Below are 26308 nucleotides of genomic sequence, written 5' to 3'. Positions count from 1 at the left end.
GTGTGTGTGTGTGTGTGTGTGTGTGTGTGTGTGTTTCCCTAGCATATTAATAGCACGACCCCACTTGTGTTTTCATGAGCCTGCGTCGCATGCATATGTTTGCCTGTCAATGTATTAATAGCGTTCCCAATTGCCCAAACGCATGTGTCTGTGTGTGTATATGGCGTGTGCGTATGTGTCAGTGCTTGTCAATATCTTCAGCCCCATATGAAGCCCTATATGGGTGTGGACTACGAGTCTGTGATTACATAAACATCTAGGCTATACAGATGCAATTTGTATAGCCTAGAGTTTGATCTACAGCTCGGTGTGTGGGTTCTTTGTTTAAATAAAAAAATCCAGTTTTTAATGTGTTTATGAGGTGACAGTACTTCATTAGACCCCTTGGTGTAGTTGTTATGCGCAATGATGTCTTCCCTTTGTATTTAGGGATTCCTTCTGTCTGTACTTCTGTCTGTCAATCATTGGATTAACGATACAGCACTGTTACTGTTACATCCGTGCCATCATCAGAGAGGAAATATTATTGGCCGGTCAACCAAAGGTCAGGGGGTCCTGAGTTGACACTGTCTCCCTCAGGCGACCCATGGGGAAAGGTGAGAGGTCGCTGCTAGCTCACTGTAGAGACGTGTGAGAGAGTCAAAGTCACAAGCTAGCTCGCTCTTTAGCGCAACGCTTGATGTTTCTCACGGCCACAACAGACTGACAATTGTAGTAAAGCTTTTATTTTTTTTCAACCGAGCGGTTCAGGGGGGTTCATCATTTTGGTGGAAAAAGTGTTGAAAAATGGTAGCATTGAAAACCAAGCTAAATTGGATCTGGTGTGCTGTCATGCGGCTGGCATGAGACTGAAATGTGGTCTCACAGAATCTGACTGTTTATTCAGTACAGAAAATAATATTTAGTGCCGCATAATAAAACAATATACTAGGTACTAGGTAGCACTTCAACTGCATACTAATTGCTGCACTATAATCATGTAAAGCTGAGATATTATATTGGCAGCTATATATATTGTCAAAGAGTTTTTATTTCTACTGACAAGTCAGTAATTGTAATTGCAAACTAGAAGGGGGCACTCGTGGAGTCGTGCCGCACCACACCAGATCAAGTCATTTCCCCAAATTCAAGGTACCAAAAGTTAACTCTGAACTTGGTACTGTAGATCTGCTTTTGGCTTCTGTTGCCCTAATACATGGAATGACCTGCAAACTACATTAAAATTGACCACATTGGTTGGTACCCCTGAGCTGTTTTAAAACCTTGGTGAGCATACAGATCCCCACAATACAGTGTGTAACTGTTTTTAGATCGTTTTGAAATTTGTCTTGGCTTCTATTTTATTTGTAACCTGTGTAATTGTATACCTTTTTGTTTTCCTTTTCCTGATCTTCTGATGTATTGTGATGTTTTTTATATGATATTGTATTACTCGACGACACTGTACTTGAATGAATGAATATCTCCGCCAGGCCGGGTTGCCTAGCCAGGGATGAGTAAGTCTAATGATTTTAACCATACGAGAGGTTCACACGCCTTCGCCACGCTAAACATCTAGCTTAAAAAATAAACTCGGCTTCCCATCATGCACCTGTAACCCAATATGCCTTGCACTACGTCGACACACGTGTCACCTGACCGGCCATAGCCACTCGTAAGAAGGAAACACAGGAGTCCAGGTCCTGTTTCTGGGCCGTTTTCTCTGAATCTAGGCGGCGTCCGCGGTGATTGAACATAATGCGAACGTTCTGGCATCATTTCTGATGTTATGCTGTGTCGAGGTTACAATATTAACACTTCTGAAGAGAAATTGATTTTTTAGATGGACTGTAACTGTCTGTATAAACTTAAATTATATTAAATATGGTTTTGGTTTATGTAACATTTATGATCATACTTGGATAAAAAGGTTGATTTCATTATGAATAAATATAATTAAAAATGGCAATAAATATGTTAAAAGAATATATCACAAGGTAAAAATGCGCCCTATGCAAAGGGAGTCACATGATTAGTGTCACGTGACGTCACTCACATGATGTCACCTGTCAGTAAGGGTCAGAGGTTGAACTGAGTTCCTGGAGTGAAGTTGTATTTTTGGGAACGTCAGAGAGAGACAAATATTGAGTAATCTGCACATGGTTCAAAGGCGCACACGGTACATATTCTTTATTGTGTTCTTTTGAGTGTAATGTGTTTGTTGTGAATTGGCTAATGTTGCTGTAATGTAGAAATATGGACTTTGTTTGATCATTTGAATGCACATTCATGTGGACTCTCTAATTACTGTTTACAATGTATATGGACTCCAAAACTGAACAAAATGTCATTGTTTCTTTATTATAGTTTTCACGGTGTCTTGGTGACTGGAGGAGTTGAAAATAAAGCCAATATCGGACATGATGATGCGTGGACATTCTTGAACCTGTACAGCTACATGGACGGAGTGAGTAATGGCGGCTTTCAAAAACAGAAACATGCGTATTTGTGCAAGTGCTTTTGAAGGTACACTTATATATATGCCACAATTTAGGGTTGATTGGATGTTGTGTTCATGATATATGGTGTGTTTGTACAAAATAAGCCTCTCCTACTAATTTCGGAAGCCTAATTTTCTAATAGATTTCGGCAACAAGTGAAAGAGTTACGGTCGGTTGATTTTGTCTCTGTGTTGTTTAGAGGCCCCTCAATGTGTGATTTGGGGTCGATCTGACAATGTCTTCATGGTTGTTGCATTCTTGTACAATAGGCCCTTCCACAAACGTATTTGCAATACTACGGTATATTATACAGTAGGCCTAGGAAATTAGTAAATTAGGAAGGAAAATGAAAAATCTGACTGATACGGTATGTACATGTCTATTGCATGACATGTAACATGTAATGTTTGCACCTAATCTGCATATACAGTATGGGGAGCTGGCAGCTGGAAATCCAGGAAAAATATATTTTAATTGTTTCACATACGGTTCAAGATCTAGACCAAAATATGAAACGGTCTGGTCACCATCATCACCATGAGACTGATTTGAATGATTCTTGTCTTCTTTGGCATAGGCCTACTGGCAATGTGCACAAAAGGTTTGATTGGTTAATTTTAAATTCACAAAAATGTTATTATAATGCCAAATCCCAACAAGTTGTCTCAAGACACTGTCATTGTACGACCCTGAGCAAGCAATTTCTGTGAGGTCCAGTGGTATGCAAGATTAGTTCCAGACTTGCACCCACTTACACACACACGAAAAGGGGCGAAAACATAATCTCTGCCTCCTGGCCTCCTGGCTTGGTGGAGATAATTATGAATCCAGTACAGATACACGCAGCCATGAATGCACGTACACATGCACGCACGTCTCACACACACACACACACACACACACACACACACACACACACACACACACACACACATTATAGCACCTAAATTGTCCACCTTCAGTTGAGCAAATCATGCAAATGTATAGAAATAAACACGCACGCGCGCACGCACACAGCCACGCACGCACGCACAAAACACAAAACATGATATATGACACTGATCCACTGTATGGAATCCAGGTAATGGGATAAACATTGGTTGTCAAGAGAGAACAAGCCAGGGCCGGATTAACACCTCTGAGGGTCCCCCTACACATGCACGTGCAAATCGTTGTGCGCGTGCATAGCGTGCGTGCAAAATTTGGGCCATTTTGGGGCAGTTTATGTTGTTATATTGGCCTATTTCCGCCCCAGAGTGACAGTCAGGCAGTAACAAGCACCTTCTTTTTATTTTACCCACATAGTAAGCAGAGAGCACATGTGAGAGAATCCACCAGTGCCAGTGTATTTCAGTGTTTTTAGCTTTTTCTGTCGAGCATGACGCTATGCAATGCTGGATTCCACCAGAATCACCTCTCCACCTGACCTCACACAGCTCAGTGGGCCCACCCACCTTTAACAGCCAATCACCTGACCTCACACAGCTCAGTGGGCCCACCCACCGTTAACAGCCAATCTAGCGCATTGTTGCTGTTTTACACACAATTGCACTTTTCAGCTGCATTCTCAGCAACAATAAAACACACTTTCAAATTTAGACACCAATTATTCCATTCTGACTAGTGGAGGAAATTATGTGGAGCTAAAAAGAAAAGAAAAGAAAAAGAAAACGTATTATTATTTATTGAGGGCCCCCTGGTGCCCAGGGCCCCTGACTGAAGCTGTCCTTCATTGTACAATATCACACTGTGTACGGCAGTCTACCGCAGGCCAAAAGGTTATAAGGCTAACAAAACAGAAAGGCATCATTGTTTCTCAAACACCCCTGAAGTTATCAAGACTAAAGTTACTACTTTACTTTCTAATATTGCTACAGCTCAGTTTGATAGTTACAGTTAGAGTGTTTACAAATACTACAAGTAGGCACAGTCGCACACACACGCGCGCACACACACACACACACACACACACGCACGCACGCACGCACGCACGCACGCACGCACGCACGCACGCACGCACGCACGCACGCACGCACGCACGCACGCACGCACGCACGCACGCACGCACGCACGCACGCGCTCGAGCACGCACACACACATACACGCGCACACTCCCATGATACATGCTGTGAGCAATGTGGTCTCACTGACGCTGTGTGTGAAGGGAAGGAGAGTGTATCAGTAGTCAGCTGAGTTGATCTCAAATCAGGAACAGGAAATGTGATCTGGGGCTCTGGTCTGTCCAGAACACTGTCCCTATTGTCAGCACACTGCTGTGGCACTCACTGGGAAAACACTGGGGATTTTTAAAGGTTATCTAGCCTGGGAAGAGGTTTATATTCATTCTCACAAATAGCTCACTGCAGAAGGGCATCAACCAAAAGGGGATGCCAGGTGATGCTTAGATTGCCGATAGTAACTTTGGTGTTGTTTGATTACTATTTAAAGACTAAGGAATAAGTCAGAGTTGATTTCAGGGGTGCCGCCAACCAGGCCAAAACTAACATTTAGACATACAATGGGAAGGGTGAAACAGCTGAATCCAATGGCAAACTGTCCATTCTGGCACACACAGTAACACCTAGTGTAAATTAAACAACACACTCACAATGCTATTATTACCTTCAGCTAGGTGATTGACTGACTCTGGGCAATATACTGTATTATATTGATTGAACACTGGCCAATTGTGTTCGAATAGACTGCTAGCGAGCTAAAAGGAGGCCATCCAAAACGCCAATGTTCCAATCGGGACCTCTGAACATCTGAGTTTTGTCCAAACCATGGAGAGCTCTGTAGATTTAGTTATTCAGCTTTTCAGGCGGCCGCTATACAAGAAGTGAACAGCAGTGCGGATGCGTGAAACCGTTCTAAAAAAAAAAAACAGCAAACCTGTTTGATATCGATAATAAAGCTTATATGACGGAGCGTTCCATCAGAAGCAGTTGACAGTTGGATTTTATATGACGGAGTATTCCGTCATAAGTAGACAATGTGTTAAGTGGGTCCAAGGAACCCAGGGGGGTCTGAAGGGGTTCCAGGGGGTTGGCAGCAAAATGAGCTGGAGTTAACTGTAACGGAATTAACTTTCAACAATTATGCGTAACTATTCTAACGTTCTTTCAATATCACTACAATGAATGTATTTCTTATTTAATGTTATTGTATTTAAACCAAAGCATATTTCCCTATCAGGGTCCCTTTACTTGCACAGAATAACTTGAAATGGGATCCGTGACATGAAAATGTTTCAAAACCTCTGCTCCAGCTACAGTAACTCTTTCTCATCTGTTTTGCTTTTTGTCCAACCAAGCAGTGACTAGAAACAAAGCCATATTGCATCTCAGGCAAGGGTTTGAAGAACAAGAGTGCCCAAAGATGAAAAACTCCCTAAGGTGATCATCAGTCACATGTAGATGCATAAAACAACAGGGTCAAATAAGTTGAGGAATTAGAGTGCTAAGAAAATAATTATAATATTATAATTAGAAAATACTGTTCCTGAAGAAACAGTGTGGGGAGTAGCTCGCTATCGATGATTATGTATTGACCCACATGCCTATACATGATTATATAACTGGCTGTCGATGGTGACGTAATTACGATATGTTTCAATATTTGTAACGTATGTATGTATACGTACATGTAGTAGAGTTTATTTATTTTGGTCATTAAAACAAATCAATACAGTGCCTGCTTTTTTTTTTGCAAAAGAAACATGGACCAAAAAGGTGTAGGCTAAGCTTATAGTGCCTACCCTTCTAACAAATAAATGGCTTTCATAGGTAAAATAATACAACAAAGCAAACAGAAGGGGGGAAAAAACAAACAAGAAAACAAAACAAAAACAAACTAACATAACATAAAACAAAAACAAAGACAGACAGGACAATACAGTTAACAGGAACAAGACAAAAAAGAACAAAAACAACAAAACAACAAAACAAAACACAAAACGAGAAAACAAAACATCATATCAATGTTCTATAATTATGTATCTACTATTTTTGATCTATACAATTCTTAAAATGTATTTATTGTACTACAGTTTTTTAGTTCGTCATCCAATCCATTCCACAGCTTGACCCCTCTGACCGATATGCACCTCTCTTTGATGTTTATTCTAGCATTTGTTTGTTTGAATATGGAAGTGCCTCTTAGGTTGTAGCGGTTCTCTCTCTAGGCCAGAACAGCTCCTGGATACAGCTCGGGAGCAGGTGATTGTGTGCCTTATACATTGTTATTGCGGTATTTAGATCTACTATATATTGGAGTTTGAGGGCTGTATTTTGCGTGTCTTAAGTACCAGGTCTTATTCCCTAACTTGAGTAAACTAAAGACCTGGAGGCGTGATAAATGCCATTTGGCTATTCTGAGTGGCCAAAGAGCATTGATCACGCCTCCAGGTCTTTAGTTTACTCAAGTTAGGGAATAAGACCTGGTACTTAAGACACGCAAAATACAGCCCTTAGGGTGTAAATATTAAGTAGGAATATTGGCTGGATAGTTGTTCTGTACTTGTTCCCCCATACCTCCACACAGTAATTGATGTATGGGAGTATGAGGGAGCAATACAGCATATATAGTGAGTTCTGGTTTAGAATAGGCTTAGCTTTATACATTATAGCAATGGTTTTAGATAATTATGTACAATCGCGCTCTTCTTGCGCTAGTAACAACTAGAAATGCACTCTGTCGAGGTGACAACTTGGTGGCCCCCCATTGGCCAACGGGCAACACCGACATACGCAGCCGATTACAGTACGTTTGCACGCTCTGCTTGCGGGAGTAATAACAATATTATCACTTTTTATACAGAGGACATGCTGCTCAATTACTTTGCATTCATAAAATAGAGGTTGAAAGGAAATGTAAGAATTAAGTCATTAGAAATAAAGGTAAATTTTTATTTGATGTTTAATTTACGTCATATTTAGTGGAATTATCAGCTCTTATCATCATACAACATCATGCATCATCTCATACTGGCCAATCAGAATGCCTGTTGCCTGTGATTGGTTAGCTTATTTGCTCGTTTACATATGACGTACATTTTCCCTTCAATGTCAATGGCGTTTAATGTTTTGATGTTTAATTTACGTAATATTTAGCGGAATTCTGACGTAATTTCTCCGGTCATTGTCAATGGCAAATATTGAGATGTATGGGGACAAGATTTAGCTGACATTTGACCTGAATTCCCCATTCATTGTCAATGCCAAATCTTGAGACGTGTGGGGACTAAAGCTGTTTAGAAGGTGCTAGTGCCCCTTAAAAATAAAACCTTGCATGCCGCTCCTTAAATGAGATGTTTGGTACTGTTGCATCTTGCCGAGTTACAAATGGCCAAGTTTCTAAGATGGAAGAAAGCAGACTTTGTACGCATGTTGATGTGATTTAAAACTGATAACACCCAGATTTGTTTTTTACTTAATCCTTTATTGCCTTGGGAGCCAAACTAACAAAAAACAAGTAGGCTATGCGCAACAGTGCAAAGTAAGAGGACAAGTAGAATCTATCTAATAAACTGGTAATGACTAGTCACTAGCGCCAACTTTTGTGAAAGAGGAAATCAGGTGACTGTGGTTCAGCCTAATATCGTAGAAAACAGCCTTCAGTATCGAGTGACTGTTTGTTCATGTTGGTAGGAAGACTACACACAACAAATGTTAGCAGGCTACTGCTGATATGACCACAGCAATTCACAATTTAGGCATTTAGCAGACGCTCTTAATCCAGAGCGACTTCCAGTAAGCAAAAAGCCAAAAGTAGGTTCCCACTTCCCTCAGAATTGATGCATTCAGTTTTTTGTTTCAGGAATACAGTTTAGAATCAACAACCCATTTCTGTGTGAGTGGAAAAGAATATGGCAATGCTAAGAGGTGTTTATCCAAGGGGCCATATGGGTGACAATGTTTCGTGCAGGTCGATCTGCTCAACAAGAAGGATTGTTTTTGTGATAAAGCAGATGGCCTAGGTTGTCACAATATGGAGTCAGCCTTAAAGAAACCTTTGTGTTCAACGGTTCTGGTAAGAAGATACGGATCACGTAGGCATATAAAGCAAGCTGGTATGATCACAGTCTTTATTCACTGATGCGCCTTTGTAAACACACACAAACACACACGCACGCATGCGTGCGCGCACGTATGCACACGTGCACGCACACGCTCACACACACACACACACACACACACACACACATACACACACGCACACACACGCACACACACGTGTACAGTATTTGCATGCTCCATATTCTAGCATGCATGCACAGACTCAAAGCAATAATGATTTGAGCTGGTTATCCGAGATGGCAAGAGGGAAAAAGAGAGAAGGAAGGAGAGAGGGAGAGATCTAAAAGGCAACACAAAGGGGGGAGTGGAGAGGTGGTGTCGATTCCTTTGGCAGAACCCACGTGAAACTAATGTAACCGTATCCGCCCTACAGGACTAAGGCTGTGACCTCATCCTGTCTAGAGACGGAACCTGGACACATGAGAACATTATTCCACGCATGGCTGCTGCTGCTGCTGCATGTGTGTGTTCATGTGTGTTCGTGTGTGTGTTCGTGTGTGTGTGTGTGTGTGTGTGTGTGTGTGTGTGTGTGTGTATGTGCGTGTGTGTATGATTGTGTGTGTGTGTGTGTGTGTGTTTACAGTACATGTGTGTGTGTGTGTGTGTGTGTGTGTGTGTGTGTGTGTGTGTGTGTGTGTGTGTGTGGATGTGCACACGCGTGTGTGTACATGTGCGTACGTGTGTGTACTGTGTGCGTGTGTGTGCATATGTGTATGTGTGTGTGCGCGCACATGCGTGTGTGCGTGTGTGTGTGTGTGTGTGTGTGTATGCGTGTGTGTGTGCGTGCTGTGTGTGTGTGTGTGTGTGTGTGTGTGTGAATGTTCTATGGGTTCTAAGGGGACTTGGGCGGGATCAAACAATTTTAGCTATAACTAATGTCATTAGAAAGCACACACTCCCACACAGCTGCCCACCCACTGGTACACCAAACAACGGAGTATTTGTTGTCCAATGAATGAGTCAGACTTTTCAATGACGTTATGGGCACTGCAGACCGCCAGGTGGTCATTTTACACTGGCACTCTCGAAGCAGCTTAACACCATAATCACTGCAATTTATATTCAAGTTAACGTGCCTCTAATTAGTATTCTTAAAGTCAAATTAGGCCAATTACCAGAGCAACTTGAGTTGGTTCACAAGCCAATTACACCTCAATTATCTGCAACTGGTGCATCTGACACGTATAGTCTACCTGTGTCAAAACCTAATTAGTCTTGAAATGTACACTCACTTGGATAATGTTTTAGGTTCATTAATGACATTTATTTTAATATATAGGCTATTTATTTATTTATTTAGCCTATTTATCAATCATAAAAGTGACTTGCATATATTTGGAACACTATCCAGTAATATCTGCATGACAATAATGACAGTTATTAACGCAAAACTATAGTTTTAATTTATTAGTTTGCGCAACTAGCCAACCCTGTCAGTATTTCAGCCTTTTCAGGACCTGAGTTTATATAGGCAATAGGCTAGTAGTAGGCTATCATAGAGTAGGCTACTATAGCTCTGTATGTTACAGCAATAAATCAGCAAAATAAAGAACTGAACTGATTGACAATAATAACGTGACAAATTGACAATCAACTGTCCGAGGTGCAGCAGCAAGGTGCAGCAGAAAACTCCCCGGCGTGCTCTTGTCTTCAAACTAAATGTAAGCGCATGAAAAAGTAGGCTAGTCTAAAAGTTATCTTTAATAGACTAACTATAACAGTATAGGTTTAATTGTGCAAAACGAGTATGCTTTATAATATGATCGGTGACTATACGGCATGGCACCTACCTTTTGAAGAATCATTTCATAAACCAGACAACTGCATGGTTGACGCGCACCAATTCAAAGGGCAGGCAACGCGGCGCTCCGTCAAAGCAACAGATGACTTCAAGACAAGTCCTTATAGCATCGTCTCTTTTATACAAATTGTTGATTGTTTGCGCGTCAGTCAGCGCAGATAAGATACTCTGGTGTTAAAAGACAACAACTTCTCATGACGTCTCGAGTTCGTGGGCCGTGTCCTGGACTGATCCATAACCTTATCACAACTTTGACACTAATTATGTAAGCAAAACACTCTGCTGACCAGCGTCACCGAAAACACGACATCACACTGCCTTCTCTGCTATAGCTACACCTCTCTCTCTCTCTCTCTCTCTCTCTCTCTCCTCACATCCCCTCCCCTCTCTCTCTCTCTCTCCACCTCTCTCTCTCCTCACATCCCCTCCCCTCTCTCTCTCTCTCTCTCTCTCTCTCTCTCTCTGTCTCTCACTCTCTCAATTGGTTCAACTGATATAATTCTATAGTCTCACTTTCATCTGCTACATTGCTTCATGTAAATGAACCATTGGTGTGAGGGCTCCATCTGCTGAACTCGTGTGGGTAGCGAAACGTGTGTGTGTGTGTGTGTGTGTGTGTGTGTGTGTGTATGCACGTTGCACAGCCCATTAGAGTTATGTTATTGTTATGAACAGGCCGCCGCCTACTTTTAATTATCACAGACAGTGATGATTTTCAATCTTCATTCATTATCTGACTGTTTGTTTGTTAAAACAAACAGTCTTTTTCTTTTGTTTTGTGTTAAATCAATAACAGGAGTCTCCCCATTTCTCCAGCTCTTTAATATAATAAACAGATGTCCAGATCATTGGATACCAATTTCAGCCAATCAGGATCAGGAGGATCAATTTCAAAATCATATAATGTTCCATTTCCAATTGTGTCTGTCTGCCCACTTCTTTGTTTCATTATAGTCATCACTTCCAATTCCACTTGTTTGTCCTGTATGGTTCCCGACCTGAACTGAAAACACATTTTCTATTTAGTCGAGCTGGAGAGACATGGAGAGTCCTGAAGAAACCCATTGCTTATAAAATATCAAATAACTTTAATAGGGATATAAAAACCCAATAAGCTAAATATGATTATTTAGGCCGCCTAGTGCATGTCTGGAAATTGGTTCCCTCTCGAGTCCTCGTGTTGGAATGCCATGGCCTTTGTAAACACTGGGCATGAAGTTAGACTGTCTATGAAGATGTGTGATTAATTACATGGCTGTAATTACATTAATTACATTGATCAAAAACACAGAATTGTTCTATTACCAATCAATAAAGACAAAAGTGGGTACATGCTCATACAAGTTCAATTGACACCAGTTGTTCTTTTCATTCTATTGTTGTCACTCTTGCTTCAGGTGAGTTAATTAATTGTAAAACATGGTAGGATCAGACCAGGTATAGATAAATCCATGGAGCAGTGCCCTGTAGGCTATGTGTAGGAAACAGGCCATTGAATAAACCGCCCCCAAATGCTTTCATCTCAGATTATTTTCCCATATTCCTTTGCCGTTACAAAATGTATGTTTTTGGTTAATTAAAAAAAGGTTGTGGGACAATGCACATACGCACTGTACCCGGATTTGTGCAGAAATATTTATATTTATTCTTAAGCCTTATTTTAGTTGTGTTATTTTTCTTATTCTTTTGCTAAACTATTATGTTTGCATGGGCCTCAGTGTACATAATCCTGCACTGGACTGAAGGTGTTTTGGAGAAAAAGAAATACCAAAAACTGCATTCTTACACGTGTGTGTGTGTGTGTGTGTGTGTGTGTGTGTGTGTGTGTGTGTGTGTGTGTGTGTGTGTGTGTGTGTGTGTGTGTGTGTGTGTGTGTGTGTGTGTGTGTGTGTGTGTGTGTGTGTGTGTGTGTGTGTGTGTGTGTGTGTGTGTGTGTGCGCGTACGTGCGAGGCTGTGAGCACATGCGTGCGTGTGTGTGTGCAGATGCAGGGCAGCAGAGCGGAGACTTTCCACCGGGAACAATCATGGAGGTAGGAACGGTTTGCTTACACTTTGCAACGCACACTGAAAACAGCTGATCTACAAGCTCACAGGGCTTTGTGATGCAATGTGATGCATTGTGAGCTTGTAGCTGGACTGTGTTCGCCACACGACTATAGTATCGTAATAAAGCAAAAGAGACAAGAGAGACACAGCAGATTGCTGAGCCTACATTTGCATACGTTTTGCTTTGACTGTTCCCACAAACTCAACGGTCAAACAAAGATGGAGAATGAGATACATCCATCATGCTGGCACTCATGCACTGCAGTGTCTTCAGTAGCACTCCAAGGTAGAGTTTTGTGGCCAGTGGGGTTCACTTCTCTCCCAGTCACAGGAAGCCAATAGGAATGAGAGGAATGCAGTCAGGCAATACAGTGATGGAGGGAACAGCAGTTACACAGGGCAGATTGCCAAAGGAATGGAAGAAAGGGGGGAAAAAAACAGGCAGGGAAAGATTGTGATAAGAATGTGACGCGATAAGAATGGGAGAAGAAAAGCCAAAAGGCCTGAAAGATAGAGATGCAAGAAAATAAAAAGAGTAACAATAATGTGCCACACAGCTACGTACAGTATGTTATACACTGTTTAACACACAATTACCACATATGGTTTGGTTTCATTTGTACGTGTAGTACACGCACACTCAAAAACAAGTATATGCGCTATACGGCATGTACCGTATGTTTTAATGCTAGGCAAACTGCAAAGCAATTTTAATGATTTCACTTGGATGTTCCATGCCTAAACTGATTGAATATGAGTAGGCCTAAATACTGGAGAAGATCTACTTCCACATTAGTATTTTTGATAGCATTACATCTCTATTGCTTCTGAAGGACAGAGTAGAGCTTCTGAAGGCAATTTTAGTATAGTACATTCAGGAAATTCAATGTGCTTCATACAGAACATTAAGCAAAGGAAATATAATTATACAATGACATTACTGTAGGATGCATAAAACAATAACGGATACAATTACAGTGCAGAACAGATCGAAGGCAGCAGCAAACATGTTTTTAGTTTAGGTTTAGTTTGGTGGCAGTAGACCTGCAGTTTTCTTTTCAATTTTTTAGTGGCTTTTGTGCCTTTATTGATAGTTACAGTGAAGAGGGACAGGAAAGAGGGAGGGAGAGATGGGGAGAGATATGCAGCAAAGGTCGTAATGAATGGGATTCGAACACACGACACGCTGTCAGGCCAGAGCCTATATGTGGCATGCGCCTGGACCACTAGGCCAGCGGACGCCCCAGACCTGCAGTTTTCTGTTTGTTCCAGATATGTGGTGCATAAAAGAAAATCTGCTTCCACACGTTTATTTTTGTTTTTAAGGACATAAAGCAGACCTTTTGCCCTAAACCATTCAAAGCTTAATGGACAAACAGTAGGCCTATAGTATTTATTTTGAAATCAATTATTTGACACACAGGGAGCCAGTGTAAGGATTTAAGAACTGGAGTGATATGCTCCACTTCCTTGGTATTGGACTCGAGCAGCAGCCTTCTGAATCAACTGTAGTTGTCCCATTTAGTTTTTAAGGATACTGAATATGAATGCATGGACACGTTTTTCTAGATCCTGCTGAGACATACTGTAAGTCATTTAGGAGTTCCCAAACCTTTTAGCCCGTGACCCAAAAGAGAAATTCGATCCCAAGACCCAAACTAGTGAAAATAGTAGATCTTCGGCTATTTTCACTATTACTTAAACATTTGTTTTGGTCATCTATGGAAAATTTCTTTGATTTTTGGAATTTCTTTCTTGAAAGAAAGAAAGAATGCAGCACTGAGTTACTGAAATTTTGCATTTCTGTATTTAAGTGGTTGTCATTGAAAACATTAACATTAAGAGCCGTGTCAGTGATGGTGGTGTGGTTGAAAACCTGACTGGAAGATATCGAGGCCATTTAGTGTTAAGAAGTTGTTCAGTTGTTGAAATAGCTGTTTTTTTTTTTAATCTACTTGTATACTGTACTATATCATCTAAAGGAGAGACTATCTCTATACTGTATAGCTCCTGAAGACAGACTCTCTATATTGTTCTGATTATGAGTGAATAGGTGCTCCTGAAGCTGAAGGAGAGGCTCTCGCTATATATATTGTTGTTATTTGTGGAATGTGTCACATTATCTGTGTGGCAGATTTCCTGGCAAGGGGAGGAGGCAGGGGGTCCACGCCCATAGACAAACACTCATTTGTTTTCTGTCCAGGGGGCTGCGCAACCTTACAGACATACACACTCAAAGGTCTCAAGGTCTCAAGGTTGTACTTTATTGTTACATCTTGTGTACAGGTACATAAGAATAAAACTTATTTCTGTTTGGCTTCCTTACAGACAATGCAGCATTACAGCAGCATATAGATAGCATAACATTCAAAACAACAAATTGCATTTTCCTTTGCCCGGTTTCGCTCTGGTTCTTATCAGTTTGTTCATGTAACTGATTGTTCGGGGAAAGAAGCTTTTTTGCAGTCTGTTTCCAGTGGCTTTGAGACTGCGAAAACGTTTTCCATGCGGCAGCATCTCAAATAGTCTGCGGTTGAGATGGCTTTCATAATTCCACAATCTTTTCTGACACAACGATCGTCGGTCGTTCAGGGCTTCGATGGGGGGGAGATCACATCCGCTGATGCGTTCGGCGGTTCGCACAACCCTCTGCATTGCTTTGCGGTTGAGGTCGGTGCAGCTGCCATACCAAGACCAGAATGCTCTCTGTAGAAAGCTTTTAGGACTTTGGGGCCCATGCCACCTTTCTTGAATCTTCTCAGGAATTAGAGGCGTTGTTGTGCTTTCCTGCTGCTCCGTCTGTACTGCCTAGGTGAGGTCTTCAGTGATGTGTACTCCCAAGAACACGTGCTGATGTGTATGCACTCACGCCACACACACACACACACACACACACACACACACACACACACACACACACACACACACACACACACACACACACACACACACACACACACACAGGGAGGGTCCATCTATCTCGCTTTGTGTGTCTCTCCAAGCTTTTTCCATTCTTGCTCATCGGTGTGATAAATTGTTTGCAATCTGGGGGGCTACTGTAGCAGCAGTCTGGTTCACTGCAAGGATGTCACTGAAGGCAACCCAGATAACGGATTGAATTCACTGTTGTAATTTGTACGTTGTAAATGAACAAAAAACAGTACATAGGGAACAGTGGCAGAAAACTTTACTGGGATTAATGGACCTACACCGGGACGCTTGGGTGGCGCAGGGGTAAAGTTCAGATTAACCCATTTTGGGCGGGAACCCATTTGGTGTTAGCTTCATGTCATGCTTTAGCTATTGAAAAATAGCAGATCTACAAGGTCATAGCGCGTCACCGAGTGGCGCGCTATGAGCTTGTAGATCTGCTATTTTTTTTAAATTGGAGCAAATTTGGAAACATAGGTAGAAACATAGGTATTTCAGAAAACTGTCATGATTTAGAAGATTTTTTTTTATTTCGACGTCAGGCCTATTAATGGACATACACCGGGACGCTTGGGTGGTGCAGCAGGGGTAAAGTTCAGATTAATGGACCCACACCGGGACGCTTGGGGGTAAAGTTCCTGCTCACCACTGCGGAGACTAGAGCTTTCAATCCTCCACAGGACTTTTCACATTGAAATAGGCCCCAGTAAACTGCAGCCAGACTTTGAACCAACTGCTTGTGACAGTGGGTTTCATCTGACTGATCAAGCCTTTCCCAGTAGACTCGAGGTTCTAATCTACCCAAAGAAAGCAGCTATTGCGCACGCGGTTTCTCTGGAAACTGACAGAGATGCTGGAAAGTGTAGCTCCACGACGCCCTCACACTTTTCTGTATGTGTATATGAAAAGGTCACGAGAATGCAGTGCTGTTTACCCCTTTGAAATGGTTAACGGCTTTTTGCCTTTTAAAGTATGTCAGATAACGTACCACCAAGTATCGTTGTTAACTAACAGTTCCATAAGAGCCATTTAAAAGTTTCTAAACTCGCAATAGTTTAGCCGCAGAATATCAGTGAAATAATAATAAAAGACCAACGGGCACTGCTGTAGAGGCCCCATGCTCTAGTTTATAATAATAACGTGAAATGAATGTATATACTTTCAAAATGTAGAGGTACATTTGCAATTGTTTTCCTGAAAGATATATATGTGCTGTTACACTGACTCTTGGCAACTAAGTAGCTACTGTATTAATGTGTTCATGACATTGATTATAATAGACATGCAATAAGTATACTCCTCCACAAGGGGGTGGTAGCCAAGTGGGCTAGTGCACCATACATACAGATATAGAATGCAACTGTAATCCATTCACCACCAGCACAATCAATTTCGTACTCTATTAACCATATTAACTTCCACATGCCTGTTCATCCTAATACATATATATCCACATATCCACTAACGTTACATACTGGATCATCACACTATGGACTGTGTGCTGTTATATAGAAACATTTTATTTGGAAAATATGACTCCAGAATTATTTTGGTAGGAAATGTACAGTATACTTTAGTTTATAGGTTGGAATTCACTATTAACTATGTGCTTTTTTTTAAATAGGAGAATTAAGGCTGGTCTCCCCTAAGTTTAAAATATACTTTCTTTTCCTGACTAAGCTTAGTTATTGGGTACTGTACTCAGCTCCTTAACAGTGTTGGTGATCATTTAGACCTTTGGTTCCCAGGTCACATGCATCCAACAAACAAGATTTTCATGCTGTGAAAACATCAAAGATGGAGTGTATACGTCTGTCAGTGACAGAGAGAGGGAGTTATATATCCCCAGTCACGTCTAGCTCTCTGTGGCCTCTTAACCTCTTGACCTTTGACCATAACAAACTAAACAAACCTCGAGCCCAATAATTCATCACAATGACAGAAATACAGACTGCCCTGCCAAGTCCATGAAATCATTAAAAACGGAGTCCGATGGCTCTATGCATATTGGCCATTTTCAATAGTGTTCTTGTTCAACCCTCATTCAAAATGACATTGGGTTACATTACATTTAATGCAATAAAAAAATGAATAGTTTCACACTGTACAGAAGTCCAGCAAAATATAACACAAGCTGTGGTCTGCTAAAATGTAGGCGTACCTGATTGTCATTATAGTCTACAGTTCAAGGCCTATTTTGTCATGTACGGCGATTAAAAAGGTATGACAATGTACTGAGGATACTCTCCTTTCCAAATAGATAGATTAGACAGTTCATATTATTTTATCCTCACCGCACTAAACTAACATCCAAAAAGCAACAGCATCGGCAGCGGCCGTTATCAAAATGTTCAGGTCTGCTCAACAGCTAAATTCATTTTCAAAGCAGGTTATATACTTTCAGTGTCACACTCACACAGACATATTTGTAGTGTTAATTCAACTCTGAGAGTGTAAAACATGGACCTGTAAGGGATTTTACTGGGATTTTATAGTATCCCTGAACTTGAACCAAGGTGAAACTCCCTGAAACTGTAATTTATGTTTGTCACCTCAAGAGTTAGAGCAAAATAGCCTCATGAATGTCATCATTATACACCATTATTGTAAGAACAGACATAAAAGAGGTAAAAGTAAAAGCCTGATTTATGGCTCAACAAACCACGTAGACAAGCCTCTAAAAATGGAACACTCGTGGGAGAGTAAAAATAGAGGGAAAGTTTAGTGTTTTGGAACGAGGGAGCAGGCAAAGTCTGAGACCAGCATTTCATCTTCTCCAGCTACAGATGTGTGTAGTGTATATTAACCCATTCTGACCTGAGATCAGATTCATACGAGGTTTCCACTGGACACACACGCACTGGTCTGATGAACCCATTCTGACCTGAGATCAGATTCTAAAAATGTCAGTCGTTCTTCTAATTTAAAAAAAATAGCAGACCTACAAGCTCGTATCGCGCCACTCGGTGGCGCGATATGAGCTTGTAGATCTGCTATTTTTCAATAGGTAAAGCATAACATGATGCTAACACCAAAATGGGTGCCCGGTCAGAATGGGTTAAAAACCAAAACAAATGGAGAAGGCTACAAAATGGCATATAATCTTTCTTAGTTTTTATTCACATTCTGATTTAAGTTTCTACACTCTATTGGCAAAGGATGCAATTCTAGGGTGGAACTATGAAACTACGAAAGGGGATTCACAGAGCGTCAGCGTCTGGAAATGATATTGGGATGCACAGGACAGGAGAGGGTAATATTATCTAAAACAAAAATCAGGAAATGTACCCAAAATAACTTTGTTTTACTCTAGTATGGAAGACACAGCCCATGTTGTGACAGACAGCAGCCCAGTTCACTCTCACTGCCATCAGCCCATTTACAGCCTCACTCACCAACCTCTCTCTGTGGGAAAAGTGACACAGGGTACCCAAAACATGTCACACTTAGGGAAATACCCCCATACTCCCCCTCCCAAAAGAAACCCCCTTGAGTCTCTCTCTCTCTCTCTGTGTCTCTCTCTCTCTCTCTCTCTCTCTCTCTCTCTCACACACACACACACACACACACACACACACACACACACACACACACACTGTCCGTGCAGTGCGTGTACCACTTTCCTTTGAATTAGTGGTGTGAGAGAGTTGTTTGTTGTGTCGTCCCTGTTGTTTGGGCACTGATACTTTTTAGGACAGTCTAAACTCTCCGGAATATGTGGGTGGGTGGGTGGGTGGGGTGGGCGGGTCTGTTTCCAATTTTCTCCCCTTCCCCGTCCTGAGAAACGACACCTCCAAAGCCAAACAACAAAACGGAAAGAAAATGAGGCACAATTATTCTTTTTTTCCATTGCTCGAACCGCAATGAACCCCCGAAACATGCCTTGTTTTTTTTTTGTCTGTAGCCTATGACTGTGAGGTATTTCCACTGATAGCAATGTAAGGAGAAACAGCTACAGAGCAGCCAGCCCAGAAGGAACCAAAGCTTCCCACACTTCAAGCCAACCAATGCTGACCATCTGCCGGCAATAACAGAGCACACTGAACACAACGATACCAGTCACGCACTCAACTCACAACCTTGACAGTTGACAATCCTGAAAAAGTGTGCCTCTCCATCTGCACACAGTGGGACAGAACTAACTAAAAAAGAACCATCTATATAGGCTATCCTTAAACAGAAAACAAGTAAGGACCTTTTACATGCTTTCTTATGACCAACCAATCACGACTACAAGGACAGTTATAGGCTTCTAATGTGATCATATATGCAGAAAGATTCAAGCGTGAAAACATGTTCCTTACCAGGTTTGGGTGCGGACATCCAGTATATGAGGTCCCTCGTTGTGTCAGGTCAGTCTCAGAAGCAGCACTGGGACATGGGTTAAGAGGCTGTGAGGATAGATCCTGCTTTGACAGGGGAGTGGTGCTGCATGTAGTGCTATAGAGAGCCTATACGGTGTGCACACAGTGAGACAGACTCAACTCTCAAGGGGCTCCCTCTCACTTTTCAATATCTCGCGCTTTCTCTTCTGTGAACTTAGTCTCTCCTTTTCTCTCCGTCTCTTCCCTCTCTCTCTGCCTCCCCCTTCTCTCTCTCTCTCTCTCTCTCTCTCTCTCTCTCTCTCTCTCTCTCTCTCTTTCAGAAAGGACACAGTTGCTCTGCCCTATCAGTCCCCTTTAACTTTGTCAGTGCTGCCTCTGAATCAGAAGCTAGGGGCAGAGGAAGAGGTAAAAAGAAATATATATATATATATATATATATACTGCATGTTTGTGTGTCTGTGATAGAGAGAGAGAGAGGCAGCGGGGAGGGAGTGGGGCTTGATTCTGACAGACAATAGCAGGAAGTGTTGCATCAGGATGCACACACAGTACACACAGTACCAAAATAAGAACGGTATATCAATTAACATCACATAGGGTAAAGACACAATACTAACACATTTGAGTTGACACAAAGAAAGATGTGAATACTATTTCCAATGCAAGTTGAGTTCATCAGGCAAACTAAATTCCTGTCATATTCATAAAGAGAGTTGAGTGCACAAATGCATGATGCATGGACCTGGCTGCTGCACTTTAGCTACATGATTCTATTGTATAATATCACAAGTATAGAGCGCCGAAGTCCTGACGTCACTCGCTCATCCCCTCGATTCCCCTGGTTCACGGAAGTAATTTCTCTATGGAGAATAACATGGGGTCATCTTAAAATTGTTTCATATAAGCATAAAAATAAACAAGCTGTCTCTGCATTATTGTCGGGGAGGTGTCTCTGTATCGTTTGCGACCGTCAGTCACTCATAATATGATATAGTCTGTTTCTAGCGAAAACTTAACTAATTCAGGAGCAGTAACAATAGCGTTTTCTCTCAGTCAGTTGATTCTTCATATCCATACGAGTGTAACGGCCGAGATGACATGTTTATTTTTCAAACACAGTTCTTATGTGAGACGGTCTAAAATCCCCCTATGGGGATTACAATGCAAATTAAAAGTGGATGAACCCGTGGATTTGCGCCCTCAGCATCCATCTCCCAAGGGTCTAGTGCATTGTAATGGGGACAGACTCCTGCGTGTTACCGGCTGATGCAGACAATAAGCCACTCCCGACCTACTAGGACCAACTAGGCCTAGGTTGTGATTATTATAGATTAAGTCTTTGTGGAGCTGTTTAAATTACATGTCATGCCCTCACGTGTCCAATATGGCGTCACATAACCGATAACTCGATCACATTACACTGGCGGGCAAGCAGGCCATCTTTTCATTGCATTCTTTGTGTCTTTAAATTAACTAGACCTGTACGTGCCCGTTAACAGTCGGCCACCGGCCTACTTGGGAACGATGCAACTTGGGAACCTGATGATATACGTTGTCATAGCACCTGTTTTAACTGTCAGCCGGTGTCCCACGTGGAGATCTGTGTATGTGCCTGTGTGTGTGTGTGTGTGTGTGTGTGTGTGTGTGTGTGTGTGAAGACTGAAAACTGAAAAGTGTACTTGGCAATCAATTCGGCCCACTGACAGAGCCTGATTGGTTGAGCCTCAATTGGCTGAGGCAGAGGCTGGAAATTGCACAGGTGAATGGACTTGGCCTCATTAGGCCCACTGGCAGAGCCTAACCAGAGCCCTTTGTGGTGGTTCTGGAGACTGACTCGATACCTGGCACTGCACTCCCTGTGGGGGTGTGGAACCTCCCTGTGGGGGTGTGGAACGCTCCCTGTGGGGGTGTGGAACGCTCCCTGTGGGGGTGTGGAACGCGTGTGTCGAATGTGAAGTTAAACGGTTCTCGAGTTACGTGCATTACAACCGTACAAACACTCACGTACGCATGCGGAGATCGTTGGCGCATTTATAGTAGGATTTGTTTTAATAGAAATATTTAAATTTAAATCAAATTCTATAAAATGCTTGGCAACATGACGGGAGACCAAAAGTAGTTTATTGGAAGATTTGATCATTTACGCTGTAGGCGTATTCCACTGTGTGATGTTTTCGAAGGCAACAGTTACCTTGTGGCTTGTGGTGATTTCATTAACGATAGTAGTAGCCTAGTATTTAGCACTGCTGAACCCAGTGACCCAGTCATGCACTTACTTGTGCGTAAACACACAAATAGAGCATTCAGTGTGATTACTAACACGAGGTGACATATTTTACTTTAGGTAATTCGATTTCTGCCTGAGTGAAATTAAGGAGGGAGAAAATAGCCAGGATGCTAGTGACTCAGTGAAAACACTTTGTGTGCCTGGATTGAGAGACGAGGAAAACATTCTATTTTAACTGTATGAGAAATGTTTATAAGCTATGTCAATGATCATGAAAATAATTTCAAGTAGAATTGAACATGAATTGAAATGTCAATGAGACGTTCTGGGTTACTGGGTTAACTGCCACTGCAAGCCATAACATATAGCACTTATTTTCAAATTATTTCTTTGGGGGGTGAAATGTTAAATGTCGTAAAAGGTTTGATAGCCCCCGAGTCAGGCCCTGATTACTGTGTGGTCTGTCTCACTATGTGTTATATCGCTAGGCACCATGGATTAGCTAGGTGGTTCAGTTGTAACTCCATCCTTGGGAAAACACTGACCAAAGGCAACCATGCTTTGTGGGCCGTGACCCTTTGTCCTCGTGGCAAGAACATTTTTTTCTTGGTTATGCTTCCACTGATATCAATTTCTCCTCAAATAAACATGTTGGGCAAAGGAAGAAGATTGGGAATGGTGAGATGATTCTATGATATTCAAAGAAAATTTACAGCACTTACAGTGAATTTCTATTTTGGGATTTCCTCTCTATAAAAGACAGCATGTTATACAGTATGTGACTAATGCATTCTTACGTGATCTGTAATTTCTGGTAGCCTAGATATTCTCATCCGAAGCACGTTCCCAGAACTTCTACGAGTCGGCATGCGTGCAGGCATTCATAAAAACCTGCAACAAATCACTTTTCAAACCTTCTTAATTCCACGCAGTGTGACGTAATCAACCAGGAGGCTGCGGTTTAAGGTGTTACAAATGGCTAACCTGTTCCCTTTGGACCACAGAGAGAGGAAAATGGGGTAAAAAAAATAAAACTGCTGATAGGAAGCAGGCAAGGAGTCCTTGAGGAAAACAATGGGATCCGCATCATCTGGAAACACGAAGCCTGAGTATAGGCCGTTAAAAGACCCTGAAGATCAGTGGGAGGGGTGGGACGCCCGTCTGCCAGAATAATTGAGATCATAAGAGGTTGAAAGCCGGCAATGTTTTATCAGTGAACGAACGGTCGTTGTTCGCAGGCCCTCTTGTTTTTTATCTCTTGTCATACATAACATGCACTTTGGGATTGTTCCTCATGGCACAAACACTGTGCATACTGTGTAAACAGTGTTGTCACAACATCTGGTGCTTTGCAGTATAATTGTATTTGTATGAGACTGGTTAAGATTTTTTTTGTAATTTTATTTTTCTTTAATGAAAAACCGCAATGCACAGAATTCTGTCATGGCCAATAAGGAAGACATGTTGTATGTAGCCTCCTCCTGAAGAAACACGCACGCACGCACGCACGCACGTTTCGAAGAATGCTGGCTGTTGTGCTTCTCAGTCTTCAATCAGCCGAACGGCGAGTCGACCTCTCTCTCGCAGTGGCGGCACAGGAAGTGGGAGTTTCCTGAAAGGTCATGGTTGTTCAAGCCAGACCAAACACTGGCTAATTGCGTTGTTGTTTGTCGGGTGGCTTTTCCATGGCTGGTTTTGTGTTGCACATTTCCTTTGTTTGCATTCCCAAGTATATTACCTGAGCAAGTGGCCAAAGGGCCAGGATGAACTGAGAAGTTAAACTCGATTTATACTTCGTCACACGGCGGTGTCACACACATCGAAAATAGCTGACCCACAAGCTCACGGCACGTTGCAAGCGTGATGTGTTGTGAGCTTGTAGGTTGTTTTTGTCAATTATGTCCTAAGACATAATTTAGGTGTTAGGATGGAGGGAGAGCATGAGAGGGTGACTGAAATTATGGAGTCAGTGTTTATGCAGTGGTTGCAGGGATTGGACCCTGATGGGACCCCCCTTTTCTCTCTCTCTCTCTCTCTCTCTCTCTCTCTCTCTCTCTCCTTCTCTCTCTCTCTGAAGCTAAAAATAGACAGGACAGGAAGGTGCTTATGGGACCAAGGGGAAATAAATGGGGGGACAAGAAGAGTAGTGACTGCAGTAATTGGCCAGCCAAACAGCTGGCGGGGGGGGGGGGGACGGGGGACGGAAGGACGGACGGACGCTGGACGCTGTGTGAGTGTGTGTGTGTAGTCTTGGTGTAACAGGGTTCCACACAATGCAGCTGTAGTCTGCCTTTCATATTCTATAACCCTCTCAAATTGTTACATTGCCCAACACTCATGCACACGCACGCACGCACACACACACACACACACACACACACACACACACACACACACACACACACACACACACACACACACACACACACACACACACACACACACACACACACACACAGCAGGAAGGAGAGTAATGGGTCTCTGACAGCCAGAGCCCTAAAGAATGAAAGAATGTGCAACATGAGGCAGAGTAACAGCTGCATGGAGAGAAATGAGGGCGGGAGAAAATAAGAGGTTGGGGGGGGTGGCAGTTAAAACTTTGGACATAAATATATAGAGTCACACAAATGGGGTGAACTTGAATAAGCACAACTGCAGTAGAAACCAGGGCAGGTCAGGTTGTGGCCTCCTGGTGGCGCTATAATAGGCCAATGTGAAAAGGGTGCCATTTGTTCTTATGCCTTTGATGTCAATTGGATGATTTGAGGCATTTTGTAACAAAAATGTGTTTTGCAAAAATCGCTATAACAGGCCAATGTGAAAAGGGTGGGATATATTCCTCAGCCTATAGTAGGAAAGTGCAGGAAAGATTTCACGTAAATTGCATGCTGCGTTCATGATTTGAGGCTTTTTGTTCAAAATGGGCCAGGTCCTGCAAACTTTGAAAGCCAATGTTAGCCAATTAGGATGAAATATTAAATATCGGACAGATCAGTCTTGAGCACATGACTATAGAGATACTGTGTAACGATTTTCGGACAGAATCTGGAGGAGTAATAGCAAAAGAAATATTTTACAAAAGTCGGCCTCCTGGTGGCGCTATAACAGGCCGTTCTGGAAAAGTTGAGGCAGAGGTTCATCGTTGGCATCCAGGGAGTGTGTGTGCAAAGTTTGGCATGGATCGGGCCAATAGTGCCGGAGATTAGCTGGTAACGGACACACACACACACACACACACACACGCGCGCGCGCACGCGCAACACGCACACGCACATGCACACGCACACGCACACAGACATTATGACAGACACACACGGATGGAGTGCAAAAGATACTCTCTCCCCATGCCTTCGGCCTGGTGGAGACAATTATGGGAAACAGTCTATAGGGAAGACTGCTGGAATACTAGGGTGGAGGGAGGGCGGACATTTTTGGTACAGGAACAATCGGTGCAATTTATCGACTTGTGTCAAACATTTGTCTAAATCAAGCCCAGAATTTCCTCGCTGGAAGCGAAAGCCCAGCAGATGTTTTGTTCAGCTGTTGCAGAACCGATGTGTTGGGTGGAGGATGTTGCAGTGTGCACTCCATTAACTGGGCTCTCTTTTACGAAACAACCTTGGGAACTCAAACGGCTCAGAGTGAACTAACTCAACACAAGTTTGACAGAATACAGATCCCTGGATCGTGTGTGTGCGTGCGTGCGTGCGTGCGTGCGTGCGTGCGTGCGTGCGTGCGTGCGTGCGAGCATGAAGACTGGAAACAACATGAAGTCACCCTGGCAAGTGAGATACTGACTATTTGGGGTGACTGTGATTGGACTATAGTGACTCTTACTGGAATGTGGAAAACCTGACACATGGCATTGCTAACACATTGTATGTTCATTTCATGCACATATAAAGTTATGCATGTGAACACCTCACACCACACACTGAACATTTTATTTAATTTCACCAAAATGTATTGTGCATACAGTACGTGATGCAGAGCCGCTCTTCATGTCAGATATGTGGTGTAGAAGGAAACAAGAGCAGAGGGTTTAAGCCAAGGAGTTGACGTGTGTTACATTCACTGATTCACACATTCACAAACAGCATCTGTATCATCATGGCTCAGTATCATGTCAGTGACATGGTCAGTAACAAGTAACAACATATCAGTAACATGGTCAGTATCATATCAGTTTAAAACAGGTAGGGTGCACACATCCAGTCCCTCGCTGGTGCTGGACACATCTCGATGAACTCGTTGGTCACGTGTCGTGGCCAATGACCATGTAAGGGAGGTGTGTCACACTTCTGGTGAAATCCCCCCTTTCTACTCACATATACCACAGTTGCCTGTGGTGAGAGGTGGAACTTCATCACAAACTCTTTTGTGTGCGTGCGTGCGTGCGTGCGTGCGTGCGTGCGTGCGT

At 42.4% G+C, this 26308-nt stretch overlaps 1 protein-coding gene across 3 annotated transcripts in view; it reads right to left on the bottom strand.

Annotated features, from left to right (window-relative positions):
* LOC308328306 (histone deacetylase 7-like) overlaps nt 1-19833 on the bottom strand; it is a 66439-nt gene extending 46606 nt beyond the window's left edge. For 2 of the 3 annotated variants that reach the window (XM_080782074.1, XM_080782075.1), the window contains exon 1: nt 19641-19833. In XM_080782074.1, coding sequence (XP_080638200.1) covers nt 19641-19659 — 19 coding nt within the window. In that variant the 5' untranslated portion in view covers nt 19660-19833. Of the gene's footprint in view, nt 1-10347; nt 10682-19640 lie in introns of those variants that run through there. The other variant, XM_080782077.1, reaches the window with a different exon arrangement.
* Nucleotides 19834-26308: the final 6475 nt, after the last annotated feature.

This window comes from Protomyctophum bolini (genome assembly GCF_963924005.1).
Source record: "Protomyctophum bolini genome assembly, chromosome: 2".
Classification (NCBI taxonomy): domain Eukaryota; kingdom Metazoa; phylum Chordata; class Actinopteri; order Myctophiformes; family Myctophidae; genus Protomyctophum; species Protomyctophum bolini.
Note: the sequence above shows the minus strand (reverse complement) of the source record. Positions and strands in the feature narration are given on the sequence as shown.